The 19,115-nt window shown below is 44.2% G+C and overlaps 1 protein-coding gene across 10 annotated transcripts in view; it reads right to left on the bottom strand.

Moving 5' to 3' along the window:
- Positions 1-182: 182 nt before the first annotated feature.
- The window catches only part of LOC115109578 (homeodomain-interacting protein kinase 2-like), a 103,337-nt gene continuing 84,404 nt past the window's right edge, over positions 183-19,115 (bottom strand). For 2 of the 10 annotated variants that reach the window (XM_029634608.2, XM_029634610.2), the window contains exons 7-15: positions 18,799-18,961; positions 14,981-15,203; positions 13,840-13,961; positions 10,715-10,845; positions 9,191-9,382; positions 8,209-8,547; positions 7,431-7,702; positions 6,973-7,148; positions 183-6,861 (exon numbers count right to left, since the gene is read on the bottom strand). In XM_029634608.2, the coding sequence (XP_029490468.1) occupies positions 6,358-6,861; positions 6,973-7,148; positions 7,431-7,702; positions 8,209-8,547; positions 9,191-9,382; positions 10,715-10,845; positions 13,840-13,961; positions 14,981-15,203; positions 18,799-18,961 (2,122 nt within the window). In that variant the 3' untranslated portion in view covers positions 183-6,357. The remainder of the gene's footprint in view (positions 6,862-6,972; positions 7,149-7,430; positions 7,703-8,208; positions 8,548-9,190; positions 9,383-10,714; positions 10,846-13,839; positions 13,962-14,980; positions 15,204-18,798; positions 18,962-19,115) is intronic. The other 8 variants (XM_029634614.2, XM_029634615.2, XM_029634616.2 and 5 more) reach the window with 6 other exon arrangements.

The raw sequence follows: 19,115 nt of genomic DNA, 5'->3' as shown, positions 1-19,115 counted from the left end.
GTCTTTCGGGTTTCTTCAGGTGCACATCCTTTTGTCTGTCAAAACCATCCATCAGTTTGCCACGTTGATAAACTGTATTTCTATCTGCTATTGCATTACATTTTATCACAACCCCCCCCCCCCTCACACACACACACACACACACCAGATTAAAAAAGAATGATACTGCTATGACACAGGAGACTGGTGCCGTGACTTAACAGTTTAATGTAAATCCAAGACAAAGTGTGATTACATTTCTACACATATACAATATGCATATGTGAGCATACAAATTCTCATGAATAACTCGATTCACCTCGGAGACCGAAGAAATGATCAAAAGTGACAGTGAATAACAAGCTAGAACATAGTTCACCACAACGCCAGCCCCTTTTCACCCTACAGTTAGTAAAGAGGACAATTTAAATCACTTTTTTTTTCTATGACAAAGTTGTCGGTTAAAATCCTCCTGTAAATGTACAATGCTATCATTAGTTTTTCGAAGCCTATTATAAATTCACTCAATTTTTCTACAACGAAAATGATTAAGAGAAGCACACAACATCTTAAATGGTAACACAAGCGCTTAATAGCCAATTACTCAACTTGTTAGGAGTTTAATGAATCATTCTTCTTATTCTCATTATTATATTTAAACATTCTATAAAGCCAGTAAAATATCCATTCTCATAACATACTCAGTAATATTAGTCTAAAGAACAGGGTAGATAGAACGATACATGAACAGATTGAAACAAGGAGTCAACAACTTCTCAAAAAATCCCTGATAAACGTAAATGAGAGACAATTAACAAAGAAGTATACTAGGAAATACTGCAGCACACAATAGCCTGAACGACAACTTATGAGATTTGAACATCATTAACAAACCATATAGCAATGGACACACAACGGGGTCAGGGTTTGATGCTTTTTAGGTCTTGAGACTTTGTAGAAAAATGTCGATTTTTACCCATTTCATTGTGAATGCTGTTGTGCAAGTACAAAATCGAAATCCTGATCAAGATGACTGAAAAATGGCTACAGTATGACAGTTACAGCGCTTTACTGCTACGTCTCATCTCTTGTACCGCTGTCAACTGTGGAGAAATAAGGTTTGTGTTGGGCTTTATCTATGGGAATTCATTAGGCAAGAACCCATCCTCTGAAGGACTTTACTACAATGCTTATTTACAATTTGAGCTGGAAAGAACTAGCTAAAGAATAAACGTTCTAAACCAAATTGTTTCAAACTGTTAGTCCATAATCAAAAAAGAGACCTCTAACATGTCTTTAGCAAGAGTTGAGAAAGAAAAAAAATCATAAAATACATTTTGGTTCTCAAGTACATGTGTACAAAAACTGGCCAAATGATAACACTTGATCTATTCCATTACAGACAGCATCAAACCCTTAACCAATTCAGCCTGAATCACCAAAGAAAAGAACAAAGAAGGAGGTGATTCCCTTGACAAACACACAAACACACACAGACAAAGTCTCATACAGAAGGGCTTTAAGAATGTGTTTTTACTGGTTTATGGAGTTTCTATCATGTATATAACCTAAATCATCCTAAAATAAGTACTTCTCCCACCTCCCTGCTTCTTTGGGAGAATGTGCTATGCAAAGCTCCAATGAAGTGATTGCAAAACGTTTCAAAGGAGTGTAGTGGGTGTAAGATTATTATTCTTGTCTAGTAAGGTGTTAAAATGATTCCAGTCACTTCAGATGGGTTTGGCCTGAGAGGACTAACTGGAAATGTGTGCCATGCCTTCAGGAATGTTTCTCAATAACTTCAAACAAAACTCCAGGAAGAGTACTCGCAAACACACTGTGGGAAAAGTTGGAAGCTGAGCGCTTCTTGTGTAGCGAGAGTATTTCAAGAACAAAGCTGTAAAAATACCAGGCTTCACAAAGAGGCCGCTTTACACAGCTCTCTTTCATTGAAACCACATCTTAAAGCTCTGATGATATCGTTCAGTTATTTGGAAGGCAGTATTCTAACATTGAAATGGCTACAGTAGCAGGGGAGAGACAATGTTTCAAAGTAAAGCAACTTCATTACCACAAGAATTTCTTGACACTCTAAAGAAGCACATTTTGGTAATTGTAAGGTCACTGGATCTATGTTGATGCTCACATTTCTGATTAATATTTTCCTTAATAAAAACATATAACGCATGTTAAACAAAGTAGTACGATACTAACATATTTTACACATTCAAATACATGTTCTCATTCAAAATATAGCAAGTACGTTGAAAGAAAATTGAGCGTAAGATTCAAAGGGCTTCTCGTAATTTGCTAAATTTAGATTATACATGGAGAAAGAAAATAGAATGAAATCGAATATATCATATTTGAAAACCCCATATCGGAATAACAATGTTGACTTTTTCAAATTAATTTATGCTGATTCAAGTTGTTTTTGCTGGAATCACAGACTTATTGCATCTTGCATGGCAACAAATAATGTAGAAATCAAATCTTTACTTTAACTAATGGTCACTCAAGCAGAAATATTTAAAGCATTTCCGATGAAGCAGGTCACATATTACATTCATGTTGTGCTCGTGACCATTATTTTAAAGGTATTATTGATATATATGTTTTTATTTATTTCACTCTATAGGTCATTCCATGGCACACTAACTTATAACATGTTTTTGTTTACAAAAAAATCATTTGCTTACAACATTAATAAAGCTAAAATACAACTTTAACAACGTAAAAAAAACACTTATATAAAACAATTCGAAGAATTCCATTTTTACATTTAGGGGGAAACAAGTGACAGATATCAAATAATACATGGTTCAAATCATAGATGTTTGAGAATGGTGGACTGCAATTGACAGTAAACTCCTTCAAAATAGCTCAACCATAAGCAGATATTGTGGCAACTCTAATCACTCATATGTGTGTGTTGTGCACATACTGTATGTATTTCTACAGTACTATATGTGAGCACATCTCACTTGTCATTTGTGGACTTTTGTTTTTCCCACCAAAGAAATTCAACATGTTGATTGTACAGTACAAACACAAACAATCCCCTGTGGTCTGGCAATAACTTCTGGTCTAAACATGTACCTTTAATGCAGACACTATTGCCAGACCACATTGGGGATTGTTTGTGTTTGTACTGTACATCATCAACGTGTCGAATTTCTTTGGTGGGAAAAAAAGAAACGTCCCCAAATGACAAGTGAGCAGAGAGCTATAGGGGCTGTTGGGTGTGCAGTATGGATGCCGGCTTCTCTCTGCAGTGGAATGTTTCAGTAGTCTACCCCTTTATGGAGGCGCCAAACTCTCGCGTGGAAAAGCATCTCTCTTATGTGTGTGCTTAGGCCCACAGGCCTTATGGAAAGGAACAAAAACGTACAAACGAAGGTACAACACAGAACAGAAAGAAAATGATGCAACCAGCAATGTATACCTACGGCACGGTATCTCTACACCACATCTTTGACTGCCAGGAACCCAAGGCTTGCATGGTGGAGCCGGTTGGAGGGAGCGCGGTGGCATATTGGTGAAGTACCAAGATGCTGTTGTTTTAGGTTTGGTTTGAGGAGCAAACCTGGGTCTGACCCACTCAAGCCTAAATGACCTACAGTACCTATAAGGGCCCCAATGGATCATCATCAACTTCACAACCTTATTATTGTCAACGGTGCCTGAACACGTTACACAGGTATACACACCCTCCTAGGAATACTTAACATCAACGTACAGCAACTCCCAGTTACAAATCAAAATAGAAATGAGCCTAATAACAAATCATCAAAACACTTGATTGCAACTATCTGTAAAATAACACAATATATACTGTACCTACAGCCATTTGAAAAGTTCAATAGTAACGTAAAAATAAAACAATCACTTCAAATGCAAGTACTATGGCATGATATGAAGGGATAAGGGGAAGGCTCTTCCTAAAACCACAAGCAGTTCTGATGTGCCCACTTAATGAGGACAGTATAACATATAACAGAGAGATTATTCATATATCATTGGCTAAGACAAATGAAACGGATGTTAAATTGAGTAGCAAACACATAGAAGCAATAGGCCAATCAGTTCTCTTACTACATATCTGGTATCCCTTTCTGGTGGTGAGGTGTCTGTGAACACATTCCAAAGACAAAACAGAGATAGTGTTAACAAATGAAGCCCATTTCATAGGAAGACCTTCCAGGTGTACACTGTAGCATTTCTGTTCCGTTCCAGTCTCTCGCTCTCTGCTGAGAGGTGCAACACAACCCTCAGAGCAGAAAAGACTAAATCACTTCCATTTATCTTTGCAAGACAACAACAACACAACAACTTGTATCAGAGTTAGGTGTGCATCCATGTAGCCAATGTAACTCCTACCCACTGTTCCTACCAACCTGCTCAGTGCCAACATGCTAATTCTTTTAGTCCAATTAACATGAGGAATGCAACACTACCACTCTGCCATCCTCAGTTCCTACCCATCCCAACCCAAATCTTTCTAGTAGCCCCTCACTTACTCAGATCTGGGTTTAAATACTATTAGAAATCATTTCAAACACTTTAGCTGGGCTTGCCTGAGTTTGCCTGGCGCAATGGAAGTAATACTTGCTAAACTGCAAACATAGCCCATCTGGCAATCCAGGCAGGCTAAAACAAATGTTCAAAGTATTTGTAAGATTTGAAATATTATTTGAGTCCAGGCCTGACTCCTACCCAGCAACCCCTCTCACCAGCCCTCAATACTCTGCTTCCCCAATGCAACCAACCAGACTCTCTCTCACTGGCCTTCTCGGGATCTCAGCCATAGCAACCACAACTTCCCATCGGGCCTTTGCTATTTTGTTGTCGAACTCTGGACTCTGTCACCCTCGCCCTATGTTGAACTCATCACATACATGTTTTTGACAGTCACATTCTTGTATTTCTGCATTTTCCATTGCCCCAAAATGGATCCTTGTTCTAATACTTCTCTGTTCTATCATTCCTCTGAACCAATTCCTCGTGTGATGTAAAAACAAAGTAAGACATCTCAAACCTAAGCCATCGTATGTATGGATATCACGGTGAGAAAGGCTAGTACTGTACACATATTAACATTAATACCCAGCACACAACGTGACGAGGATTGATCTAACAACTTTGGTTCAGTACCCTAAGCAAGTTAAACTCATGCACACTTAACAAAAAAGCCAAAGGTCAGGCAAATATGAACTCTGACCTCTGTAGTATACTGTCATAAGGATAGGAAACAGAGCTAGGGGCTAAGCCTACACCTGGAAGAGAAATCAAAAACTGCCCCGACAATAACATGTCAAACCAAGGAACCAGTTCCAGCTAGTCTGTTGGTTCTCAAGGTTCCAGCGACATAAACTGTGTCGTTATATCTGTAAGGCACTACAAGGGAACAATGGTCAAACCTAAGACTGCGGAGGATTCAGAGAATTATAGCACAAAGGTGCAAGAGGAGGTGGACTACACACACATGGCTGACAGTAGCACACGCACACACAGATAATCACGTTGTACATGCCTATGTTATTATAACCACTTTGTGCAATCACATTGGAAAAAAGAGAAACAAATCAATTCTATTGGTATCAGAAAAAGCTCTTGATAAAAGAATCTGGGTGCAGACTGCTACATTCTAAAAACAGGGCCCGGCTAAGACTCCTATACCTATAACATAAGTCTCCTCAAAAAGGTGAGAACGAAAAATCGAAGGGAAAATAGCTATAAATACATTTAATGTTTTTTTTGTCTTTCGTTGGTTATATTTCCAGAAGATTCCTGACTCCGGTTGTCTGTTGGAGAAGGAGGGTGCTTCGTTCTCTCTCCCACACCTTGAATGATTTGGAAATGTTTAAGACAGTTCAAGGCCATCGTTATTTTTTTTAATTCTTTGAAGAGCAGCAGGTTTCCGTATTTCACCTTCATTCCCAAATCCTCATGGGAATTCTCACAGTGGGAATTCCAACATCCAGAGAGGGACCCCCAATTCAAGAGGAGAAGACAAAACAAAAAGCCGTGTTAGAAGAACAGAAACCCTCCATCTCTCTCAAACGCCTGTCACGAAGACCTTGCTGTAAAAGAATGAGAAAAATAAAATAAAACCAAGAGAGAAAACAAAGCAAAACTGGCCCTTTTGGAGAAAAAAATGCACACCTCCTTACCCTTAGAGGGGCTGTGTATTTCCCTTTTCCTCTCTGTCGTTATATCTTCAAGTTAAACGTGACAGTTTCATAAAGAATGCATGTCTCTCTATCTCTCTGTCCATGGAGTAGGGATAGGGAGGGAGGACATGGGGTGAGCAGCATCAGTAGTGCTGGGGTTGGGGTTGGGGGGGGGGTTCTGGGTCTCCAGTGTGTTGGCTTGGCTCTAGAGGTAAGGGTACTGGTTCACCTTGGTGGGGCTCAGTGGGTATCCAGTGTAGACAGTGGAGGCAGGCGAGGCGCTGATGTACGTCTGGTGGGTAAACTGGGCCTGGTACTGGCTGTGGTGGAGGGTGGGCGAGGGCAGCACACCGTGCCCCATGCTGACAGGCACCTGGTGGACGATGCCCGGTGTGTGGTATGTGGCGTGTTGGACCGTGTGGCGGGCCGAGCCCTGAGTTGCCACCAGGTGGGCCACGGTGCCTGTGGAGCCCAGGGCGACGGGCGCGGCGGTGTAGGTGTAGAGGTGAGGCTGGCCGGGCAGGTGGGTGGCAGCCAGGTGGGTGGCAGACAGGTGGGTGGCAGCCAGGTGGGTGTGCACGTTGGCAGTGTGAGAGGGGCTGTTGTGGTGCTGGAAGGAGTAGGGGGCCTGGGCTGCGATGGTTGGGGTGATGTAAGCCTGCTGGCGCCGGTGGCCTCCGTTCCTCTCAGCTACCATGTGCTGTTGGGCCTTGAGAGGGAGAGACACGAGGATGGAGTCAGTGCAATCCAAATTCTAGTCTGTCAGAGACAAACTTTCCTTCACGGTAAATGATACAAGGTCATTTAGATGGGTTCTTACTTGGCTCTCTCTCCATACCTGGCTGAGATTGAGAGGCTGCTGCTGCTGGAAGGGGTGTGGCCCCGAGCGCTGCTGTCGGTAAGCCATACCCCCTGAAAGGTGGTTGTTGCCAGACATCATGCCCACGCCGTTGGAGGTTTTGAACTTATACGCCGAATTCTGATGATTCATTGCATCTGAAGTGTAAATGGGACAAGGTAAAGAGGTCAATCCAGGTCAAGAAAATAACACAAGTACAGTATACAAACACAAAACACCCAATTGTTGACCAAGGTAGCAACAGTAACCAATGGGGCGGGACTTAGCGAATGGGTAAACTGGAGTACCGACAATGATAATAATGACCATATTCAACTCAAATAAAAAGCTATCTCTACAGTATATAGTATTTCCTATACTCTAGATGAGTATCGACCATCCCTCCTTGTCTACATGGGTGTGCGGATCTGTGTAGGTACCTGTGTAGATATCTGTGTAGATACCTGGCATCAGGCGCTCACACTCGTTCAGCACCTCGCTGGACTGGCTCTTCAGAGGGGGGATGATGATGGTGCGGGGGTTGTTGCCGTTGCTGTAGTTGTCCAGCAAGGTGGTCTTGGAGTCATGGTAGCCGTTGTTGTTGGCCAGCCTGGACTCTACGGCATAGGGACTGTTGTTACTGGACAGGTCCGAGTCGGGGGAGTCGTGTACCGTCACACAGCTGATGACGTTCTTCCTATGCTTGGACAAGCTGCAAGGAGGAGGATGCACTCTATTTAATGCTACATATAGTACTCATCAGCCTACTAACCTACTGACCAATGTTTGTGTCCATTCCATAATAACTTGTGAATTCAGATCAATTCACTGATAAATGCCCTTATGCCAATCATGTCCAATCTTATTACAGAATTCAATCAATCAAACATATTTATAAAGCCCTTTTTACATCAGCAGATGTCACAAAGTGATAAACAGAATCCACAAATAGCGAGAAACGCAGATGTAGAAGCACGGTGCCTAGGAAAAACTCTCTAGAAAGGCCAGAACCTAGGAAGAAACCTAGAGAGGAACCAGGCTCTGATGGGTGGCCAGTCAACTTCTGGCTGTGCCGGGTGGAATTGTCTGGAACTGAAACTAAATCAGACCCAACTCTGTCAGTAATGACACTAAACATGGCCTCCTGTTTTGTATTAAACCCTGGCTCCCAGATCTCTGCACATGTGTAATGTCTGACCCAAAATGTCTGACTTGTACCTGGTATGGTTGGTGTTGCTCTGCTTGTGATCATCCTCCTCGTCTGTGTCACTGCTGATGGTGATTATACTGACAGCGGGGCTGGGTGTATCAGGGATGATGATGGTCTGACGCGGCCTGTTGTGGTGCTGGTGGTGGTCCTGGGTGGTGCTGGAAGCCTGCTCTGCTTCACCCACTCCCCACCCTCCGCAACCCTGTGGGGGTCCACAGCCAGAGCTGGAGGAGGGGGCGTGGTTCTGGAGCACAGCACAGCGTGGAGGGGTGTTCTCCTTCACCCGCTTGGAGCGCTGTGGGGACAGTACCGCCTGGGAGGAGGACACCTCGTATGCAGACACGTTCCTGCCAGGAGAGAGAGGAGAGAAGGATGAGCCATTATTAGGTTAACAACTACTACATACTATATACTTCTTACACATGTAAAAGGTCCGGTGTATGGACATAATAACAATACTTAAGACACTGGCCAGGTAAGGGTCAGCAGAATATTAGCATTTCTTAAGTTTCACTTTCGTCTTCGCGTGGGGAAAGCGTCCTTGTGTTCTGATTGGTTGAAGGTTGAAAGTCAGCAGCACCAGTCAACTGCGGGTGATGGCCAGTCACTGACTGTTTTGTGTTCAGACCTAAAGAGACCCTAGTTGAGAAAACGAGTTGTGTAGGAGATCCTAGTTGTGTTGGAGATCCTAGTTGTGTTGGAGGTCCTAGTTGTGTTGGAGGTCCTAGTTGTGTTGGAGATCCTAGTTGTGTTGGAGGTCCTAGTTGTGTTGGAGATCCTAGTTGTGTTGGAGGTCCTAGTTGTGTTGGAGATCCTAGTTGTGTTGGAGGTCCTAGTTGTGTTGGATGTCCTAGTTGTGTTGGAGATCCTAGTTGTGTTGGAGGTCCTAGTTGTGTTGGAGGTCCTAGTTGTGTTGGAGGTCCTAGTTGGGTTGGATATCCTAGTTGTGTAGGAGGTCCTAGTTGTGTTGGAGGTCCTAGTTGTGCTTACCTGGCAGTCATCTGATGCTGCTTGGTCTTTTTGGAAGAAGAGTTGTTGTTATTGGTCAACGGTTGCCTCATCACATGGGCCACGCCCACATTGAGAGGCTGGTTCTGGTTGGATGGTAGGGTGACGTGGCCAGTCAGCAGCGCCGGCTGTTGCATGATGGAATTGTAATGGCCGCTGTGCTGGTGAGAATTCCTGAAACACAACATATGTCTCATCACTACTCTGAACCAGTATTTTATGTGTATGTGTTTAAGTTTAAACACTGTCATGGAGAACTTGCCAATTTTAATCTCTAAGCACATATCTATAACAGCACATACGCACATACTGCTTCATTTGAGGGACTAGAGTTTAAACAAAGCATGTGTATTTCCCAGAGGAGCCTGTGGGTGGCAGCAGTTACCGCATGAGACAGAGGGGAGAAAAGAGAGCGGAAGAGAGGGGAGGGCATGCGGAGCTGACACCAGAAGCTGTAGAGGGATAGCGCTGCAGAGAAGTGTGACACTTTCACAATCATCTTTGTGAGGACAATGGAGCTGTGGGTGGCGAGAGAGAGAGAGAGAGAGAGAGAGAGGAGAGAGAAAGAGAGAGAGAGAGAGAGAGGAGAGTGAAAGAGGGGGAAAGGGAGAGAGAGGGGGGTGGCGAGAGAGAGAGAGAGAGAGAGAGAGAGAGAGAGAGAGAGAGAGAGAGAGAGAAAGTGAAAGAGGGGGAAAGGGAGAGAGAGAGGGGGGAAGGGAGAGAGGGGGAGAGAGAGAGGGGGAAAGGGAAAGAGGGGGAGAGAGAGAGGGGGAAAGGGAGAGAGAGCGAGAGAGAGAGGGGGGTAGAGAGAGACGTGTCTGGCCAACACCCTGTCCTTAGACGGCACTGCTAAATTACACACACACACAAACACACTCATATACCTGCATCCTGCTTATCTTCCTGCAGGCACCATCCATCTAACATGTGATCCATGTGACATGCCATGCCTGGGATGATGTCCTTTTATGTGCATACATCTCATCTCCCTGAGGTAAATGTGCTCTTATAAAAGCCTCGCTGTTCACTTATAGACTGTGATTCATAGCAGCCCTCTGAGTGCCTGTCACAAGGCCATGCTCCTCTGTCAATCAGGACACTGCTGTGCTGATCCTCTCTGCACTTTGTAAACATCCAAACTTTCGCTGTTGACCAGGCTTTAATACACAGTTGGTCACTGAAACTAGCCTGGAATCCAAAGCGATACGCTCTGTCTCATTATGGTGAAATGGAGGATATAAAATTGGATTGCAGACTACAATGAAACTGCTGTACCTTTGTCATTTGGCTTCACTTACAGATATGCCAGGCTTATACTGTTGGTGTGTGAGACCAAGTCTAATGTTTCATGACTATTCTGGTCTTATAGGTTTTGATCAATTGATTTGTTATGGTAGTGTCTTGCATCTTTTCAGATGCCCAGCCCACATGTGCTTATAAGACACTGGATTGCCAAAAAGTATACAATTTACAGTGTGCAACATAAAGAGGAGGCATGTTTTTTACCTCCAGTTAGCCAGGGGCTGTGAGGCCATCATGGAGTCTGGGATGACGGTGGCGTGCTGGACCGAGGTGTGGGTAAGCTGCTGCCAGGCCGGGGGTAGGAGTATCTGCTGGGTACCACTGGGCCAGGCCTGCTAGGGGGAGAGATGGGGAAGACAGGGGAGAGAGGAAGGAAGAGAATAAGAAGAATTCTGGACAGCCTCAGAATGAAATAGAACACTATTTCCATTCTATATCGTATTCTATCATATCTCTAATTAACCCTGCGCTTCAACCATGTGAGGTATACTTAAGCAATAAGGCCAGAGGGGGTGTGGTATATGGCCAATATACCATGGCTAAAGGCTGTTTTTATGCACGCCGCAACGTGGAGTGCCTGGACACAGCCCTTAGCTGTGGTATATTGGCCATATATCACAAACCCCCGAGGTGCCTTATTGCTATTATAAACTGGTTACCAACGTAATTAGAGCAGTTTTGTCCACCAAGTTTAAACACTCAGTTTATAATCAGTCTTAGGTAGGAAGAACACATCCTAAAAAAATGTGTTGTTTTATCTCCCATTGTTTTAATTCCAGAGATTAAAGCAACAGGGAAAACAAGAGAAAATAATTGAATGCGCTAAAGTGTAACAAAAGATAAGGACTCCCTGTAAAAACACAAAACAGCCAATAGGTTTGCAGATACAAGCAGAACAACTGGCCAGCGTCAGGCTGTTTAAACAAAACCAGTTGAATTCTCTGGCCCTGCAGACAGCACACATCAACAGAGCATAGATAGGACTTTGGATGTTTGATAAAGATGTGTTGCCTCTCCCCTCCTGGTTCCTGTGTGTGTGCTGAAGTGTTTGGCATTATCCAAATCAGTTCCGCTTTTAATTAAATTCACATTGTTGCTGTGAAAGGACCTGCTTTTGTATTACTGGTGCAACACGCAGAGAGTTTCCAGGCATAATATGCCACGAGTCGAGTGTGTGTGTGTATGTGTGTGTGTGTGTGTGCGCGAGCGTGTGTGTGTGTGTCTGCAGCCCTAATAGTTTAATGCAGCTCTATTGATTAGCACTTTAATGTGGGGTTCTAATGAATTGTTCCTTTATTAGCATTTGCACATTCTATTTACCTCGGCAGCATCGGTACGTGTTGCAGCACACAGCACAGCACAGAGGACAAAGCACTCAATACTTCAGCCTACATCTGGGCTGGGCTCATACGGAGTGCCAAGCATATACATCTCCAGGTCTGTTCTTCGGGTGTCGTCCGCATTTCTTGGCACAATGTAACTGTTCGACTCTACTGTTAAAAAATGATTGTGAGGTTGAACAGCGTATGACCGCTAGCTTGTGGGAGTGGAATTGTTTTGTCTGAGGTACGTTGGGAGAGATGATTAACTTCAAACAAAAACAGTCCATGGGTGAAAGGGGAGAGAGGCATCTTTAGGTCAACAAAACATGACCGGGCTGTGGATGGATAAAGGACACAGGCACAGCCAATGGAGACAACCTAAGCCACTTGCAGACCCCCTTTACATATCCCATGGTTAAATTCACATCTCAAGTCCTTTTATCAACATGCCAGAACCCATTAAGAGCCACTAATACTTCCATCGCCTTCTCTCCACCCCTCTATCTCTTCATCCATCCTGCTCACTCCATTCCTGGCAGTATGCATTCCTCTCTCGCCGGGCGTCTGTGTTGTGTAATCGGCCTGTCTGCCCCTAACCCGGTTAAGAGGCCCTTTTCTTTTCTTCCCAGGCCCATCGCCCCAGTAGCAGCGGTGCTAGCTAGTTCCCCGCCTCCCAATAACAACCTCTTCTCCCCGAGGAAAAAACCCTTTGTCACCTCAGGGCCCTGAAAGCCCTGGCTCTCACTCCCCAATTGTTTCCAAATTTTCTGCATTCCTGATCCAGATAAAGGTCCTGCCTGGCTGCCTGCCTGGGGGCCCTCCTTCACAGCTCCACCACCCAGCCTCAGCTCTGCTCTACAGACACCCAGAGAGATTGAGCCCAACCTGGGCCAAGGGTGGGCTGTGGCTGCAGAAAGGCCTGAAGGCTAAACCCACCCACACCCACTAGAGACCTCCCAGAGCAAAGGGAATGAGGGATTTAGATCCAGTACTTCCACGTATTGGATGTGCTACTGATCTGTACAAACGGCATGCTTTGTACTGTAGAATTGAATATACTGTAGAAATATTGTATGAAAGCTTCTTTTGAGGCAGTCTTTCTGAATGAATGCTATAAATGAAGTTAATGCTATAGGGTATAGGGTGACCTTTGTAGCCTTTTGGAGTTGAGCGAACCCCTCAAAACCCTCAAGTGTTTCCTAATCTGTCCCTCTCTTCTGAGGCCTATAATTCCAGAATGCCTGACTTGGAAGCAGCCCTAAAGCTAATCATCATTTGGAATCTGACAGATTAGTCTTCTACACAGCACAGAGAGCCTCGCTAGTTGGCTACTGCATGATTAACAAGAGATAAGGGAACCCTTCTTACTCCTAGGACTTTAAAGCGCTTATGGAAATTTCCAGAAACCAGAGGGGGAGGTGGCCTACTGCTCCACTTTACGACTTTATAGTCTATTGTAGGAATAATGCATGGGTATGTATGTTCTTTCAAACGACTTTACATTAGCTGGTAAACCTACTACAGCTCCACTGCTAAGAATTTTAGTGAGAACTCTGAACGCGAACAAACAAATTCTCCCTCTTGTTCATCAAACCATGGCAGCCTCTTCCTCCAGGAGAAAGGGAAGGTGGGAGGACACTAGAAACAGGGTTTAACTCACTCAGGCAAAGCAGCTACCAGCAGGGGCAGAAGGATCACAAGAACACACAGACTGACTCCCTGCCTTGATCAAAGGCTAGCCTGTTACACTGATGTAGGTAAAGGACACAGAGGTACGGCCTGACATTTCCAAAGTAGCTTTCATCAACAAAAGCATACAAAAGACCCTTTTAGCCATATGTGTGTTTAGGGAGACATTCATGTCTCCCAGTAAATAGAATAGGTTCAGTGTATTGTGCACCGCAGGGGAACAAAGATGAGCTATCAGTATGAGTTCAGAGATGCAATTAAGGGACTATATGTGGGCCCCCTGATCTCCACGACGACGGCCACGTCACTACTCCCTACCTGTGTCAACAGGCCTGTCTGGATCTGCAGCGGCTGAGCGCCGGGGGCCTGCGTCACTATAGGAACGGCATTCTCCATCCGCACAGAGTAGCCTGTGTGCTTGGACGGGGAAGCCTGCAGCCCTGAGGACACACAACAACATAGATGAGGTCAACAACAACAACAATACTCTACGTGTCACACAAAAAGGCCTGCACCCTGGAAGAAACAATGATGGCAAAATTGTTAAAGAAAAAATATTCATTTCAAAACAGTTTTTTAGTGATACTGTACTCAATTACGGATTCATCTTGAAAACATTAAGTGAGTAATGACAACATAAATGATATCTATATAACCCTTGGTTGAGTGGAGCAAACAGGAAATGGAAATTCTTATCCGCCGTTCCACAGGAACCCCCCCTCCCAAAAAAGAATGTTTCTTTCAGTATTAACCTCATAAACAGAGGTTAGACCAGAGCGGTGGTTCAAAAGCATCAATCATAGATAAATGCATTTTTAAATGACTAATTAGCTCATAAATGTATCACAGCATATCTCTTCAACATTGAAGACTGCCGTGGCCTTGGGGGGTCAGTGGAAGTTACAGAACAAAACATCTACACAGCCAGTGGTGTGCAGTGCCTGCTCACAGCTTGATAAGCCCTTCTCTCTTCAGGAGAAAAACAAAACTCCCTGGTGCTGACCTAGTCTACTGAAACTGACTGAGCCTTTGACAGGCAGTGTTTGAAATAGGTGCCGTTACTCATTTTGGGTGCCGGTACTGTTTATATTTACTTTTGAGCTAATATTCTATAAGACGAATAGGAGCTCAAGCAGTAGAACATTTGAGGGGCCGGTACTCAGCACCAGTGAGCTCCTTCCCAAGTCAAGCACTGTTTGCTATATAAAGGCTTATAGAGGCTATTTTAATTCACTCATTTAGCATTTATGTATACAGGTAATCCTGTTGCAATCTTTTATCTTTCTGATGCTTTTTCAAAGTAAACCTGTTCCAAGATGGCGGCAAACAATCCATCGTTACAGACACCTAACGACTGATATAGGACCAATGCTTAAGGTTAAGCTCAGGGATAGAGGAAGCTGATCCTAGACCTGTGGCCTTTTTACACAGCATACACTGTGTTGGTTTAATCTCTTACCTTGGAAGCCTGGTGGACAGACGATGAGGGCCTGCTGGAAGGGGTCAGGCCGGGCAGGACAGAGTTGAGGGGCCCCGGGCTGCAGGGGCATGCTCCTTTGGGCCACGGCAGCCATGGAGGCTGCGGACGGCTGGTAGAGTGCAGATGGGTAGTTTAGTATGGAGACTTCGGGGTTGGCAAGGGAAAGGGTGGCACTGGTGGTGGAGGGAGCCAGGTTGGTGGCCTAAAGTAAGAATGGGATCGGAAACAAAAAGCCATGAGGAAATGCTGGGTGGTGGTGGTAAGCTCAAAAGGTTCTGAAGGTTGGTGGGTTGCTGGGGGGGGGGGGGGGGGGGATACTATCATAACTCATTGCGACATAAAATATCATTGTCATTTATTTATTATGCGTTAGATGTCTTAATGGTACATTAGTGATACATTCAAACAGAGGGCAAAATTAGGGCATTGTAATATCTCTCTGAATATTATAAATATCAGTGTGATATTTCTCAGCCTGTGTCCATCAGCTTTAATGTACTGTACATGTTGCATTTCAGTGAAAAGAGTGAGAGAACCTAGAGAAAGAGAGAATAGAGTATGTGATGGAAAGAGAGAATCAATGTGACAAATCACTTCCATCACCAACCTAGTATTTGATAGTGCTATAATTACTGTACGTAAACAATACATTGAGCCACAGAGGATTATTTGTCCATACTGTACATGTACATACACACATACTCATACATAATACACATACACATACATAAGCTCGCATCCGCTACAAGATCATGGTGCTTGCCTACGGAGCTGTGAGGGGAACGGCACCTCAGTACCTCCAGGCTCTGATCAGGCCCTACACCCAAACAAGGGCACTGCGTTCATCCACCTCTGGCCTGCTCGCCTCCCTACCACTGAGGAAGTACAGTTCCCGCGCAGCCCAGTCAAAACTGTTCGCTGCTCTGGCCCCCCAATGGTGGAACAAACTCCCTCACGACGCCAGGACAGCGGAGTCAATCACCACCTTCCGGAGACACCTGAAACCCCACCTCTTTCAGGAATACCTAGGATAGGATAAAGTAATCCTTCTCACCCACCCCCTTAAAAGATTTAGATGCACTATTGTAAAGTGGCTGTTCCACTGGATGTCTTAAGGTGAACGCACCAATTTGTAAGTCGCTCTGGATAAGAGCGTCTGCTAAATGACTTAAATGTAAATGTAATACTGTTAGAGCTGCCACAAGTGTGCACGTCAATGGAGAATCTCTCAATGTATTGTGTACACAACTAAATATCCACATACATGTACACACTCAGAGGCTTCAATGAAGCACTATAGGAACCAAACAGAAACACTGATCTGGGTTATATTCATAAGGCACCAAACAGATGAAACTGGACTGAAACAAAGAGGGACTACCTGAGCTGGTCCAATAAGAAGCACTTGTTTTTGTTTTCCGTTGCAAAACGTTTTGCTACATTTTGCTACAGTGAGCCTAATGAATAAAACCCAGGTTAGTGGAGACTGTGATATAGAGACAAAAAGACAAATCCTTTCTCCTCCCAGTGTCTTTGTCCTCCCTCTGGCTACACAACAATATGTTTCAACGGACCCAAATAATCCTGGACCCAGTACTCAAGACACGCAATTATCTCTGTGAAGGGTCAACATTGAAAGAGCCAACTGGATTCCTAAGTGACAGAATCGAGTCTTATGCAATGCTCTTAAAATGCAAATGTTGCCAAAGTCTAATAATGAGCAGAGTAGTTGCTGGGCAAACTGACATTTTGTCTCTCGGCTTCATTATCTTGACTCCACATCTTTATCCTTGAGCAGACATATTTCAAAAGATGTCAGGCACTTGCTAATTGCGTGAACTGCTGTAAACCTGGGTCGTATTCATTAGGGCATACCGTAACAAAACGGTTTGCAACGGACAACAAAAAAAGAGGGTTCTTAATAGACAAGTTCAGGTAGTCCCTCCCTGTTTTAGTCTGTTTTCTTCTGTTTGGTGCCTAATCAATACGACCTTGGACATGGGGAGATCATCAATGAAGCACTAAGTAAGGCTTAAAGATAGCTTTGATAGGAACAAATGTTTTTAAAGACACCCAGTGCGCTCAGGTCTTAACTCAAATACTATTTGTTCGACAACACCCGGATTAATTAGCGTCTTTTCATTAAGCCTGAGTGGTTGAAAATTCAGAGACGGCACATTCATTTTTCATTTGGCACATTTTAGCTCGATGAGCACCGGGGGAGAGGAGTTAATCAATATGCAAGTGTGGCATTCATCATACACAACACAGAGAGAGCCTGCAAATAAAAAACTCAAAGACATTTCAATGTTTTCCGGCGAAATAAATCACTTACTTAGCGCTGCTCATACCACACAGAACCAAGTTGCTCTGATGGCGAAGTAGAAAAATGAGCGTTAAGCTATTTATTACAGCGCAGTCGAGGTTTTACCTCGACCTGCACAGAGTGGGTTCTGTGCCTGTCAATATGTTTAGTGATAAAGAACACTGTTTGCCAGAAAAAAACGAGAGCTGCAAATCTAATTCAGCACAATCTGAAAAATGTAAGTATGCAGCCATTTCATGATTCCAGCAGAAGCAAAAAGTCAGCAGTATAGAGTCACATACACCCCACAAAGCCCTACATGCTGAAGCTCAAAAGGCAAAAAGGAAGAGAAACAGGAGGAGAGGAGGAAGCCCGCTGGTGGGATTTTGAAGGCCTGAAAAGCGCTAAACTGCAAGCCAAGCAGGAAGTGTAAGTTTGTCATGTATCTCTTCAGCAGTTTGTGACAGTCCCCAATGAGCCTGAGGCACAGACAGACACCTAGCTTGGCTGTCTTGGCCTTAATATGCTCCTTGAGCGTTCTACTATAGGGAGTGTTTTCTTGCAAATGGTCAATGCATTGCCTTCAAATAAAGAGATGTGGGCTGATTGTGCGTACTGTGCTGTGTAAAATGTTAGCCTGAAAAAAACACGCGAACCAAGCTAATGGTTGCCCAGCAAACGGGACGTCCTGCGGATATTAGGTGACATTTCCATTAGGTCCCTTAAGGGTTTTGACGCAACGTTCTAAGAACACTGTGTGATAGTCCCAAGGGAAAGTTCTCTGGGGGACCTTTGTCTACTTTCCTGTAAGCTCCCAGGACGTCACTGAGGACCATGTGAGGACCTTATTAGGACGTTCTCAGGACCATTCCACCTGCGGTTTTTATTGAAAGTCAACCGTGTTCTTTTTTGCTTCAGTAGAGACCAGCGGCGTGAAACTATAGTTTTCCTTCACTCAAAATAAAACATTTTAATCAGAAAAGTGTAACGCTATTTGGCTAGCAGCCACACATAATTCAATTAGCTTACAAGGTCTTTTTTGCAAAAATAATGCATGGCCATCAAATTTCTAATGTTTATCGTAGAAAGAATTTCGCCAGCTACATTTCCTAATGTTTTGATAAAGTCAATCTTGCAGGGACAAACTGGGGACGAGATAAAACCTCCAGGGGGCCACGACAGAACGTCTCAAAGAATGTCCTCTGAGACGTCCCCGGGACCAGCCGGGAACTAGACGAAACCCCCAGGGGACCATGACACAATGTCCTGACAACTTTAACAGACCATTTCGTTACATCCCGGGGACGTCCTAATGACACATTGTTTGGAGCGTGTATTGCACACGGGTAGTAGTGCATACGCTTCATTACTGCATTAGCTTGCTACATGTCCTGGTTATGGATAGTGCTGGTCACCACCGACAGTAGCTGAGGTTGTATGAATTGTGAGGAGTATGTGAAGTAAAATCATCCACACTGTGCACAGTAGGTACCTGGCTGTGCACAGTGTTGAGCTGGTTGTTGAAGGTCATGGTGAGGTTGGTAGAGGTGTTGGGGGCCACGTGGGTGATGAAAGGGGTCTTGCTCTGGTTGACCGTGTCGTACATGCCCACACGACGCTTACAGATATCCATGTTCTGGAAGCAGGACTTGACACTGGAGTGAGAGAGGGGGAGGGGGAGAGAGAGAGGACAGGGGGGGGGAAGAGGTGAGTATGAGCCTGCCTCATTTCGATTTAGTTCAGTTACTAGGCTACTTTTTGCCCAGTTATCTATTCACTATCTAACTATGTCCATGAGATACGGGGTGG

The sequence above is a fragment of the Oncorhynchus nerka genome, linkage group LG25 (assembly GCF_034236695.1).
Source record: "Oncorhynchus nerka isolate Pitt River linkage group LG25, Oner_Uvic_2.0, whole genome shotgun sequence".
Classification (NCBI taxonomy): Eukaryota; Metazoa; Chordata; class Actinopteri; order Salmoniformes; family Salmonidae; genus Oncorhynchus; species Oncorhynchus nerka.
Note: the sequence above shows the minus strand (reverse complement) of the source record. Positions and strands in the feature narration are given on the sequence as shown.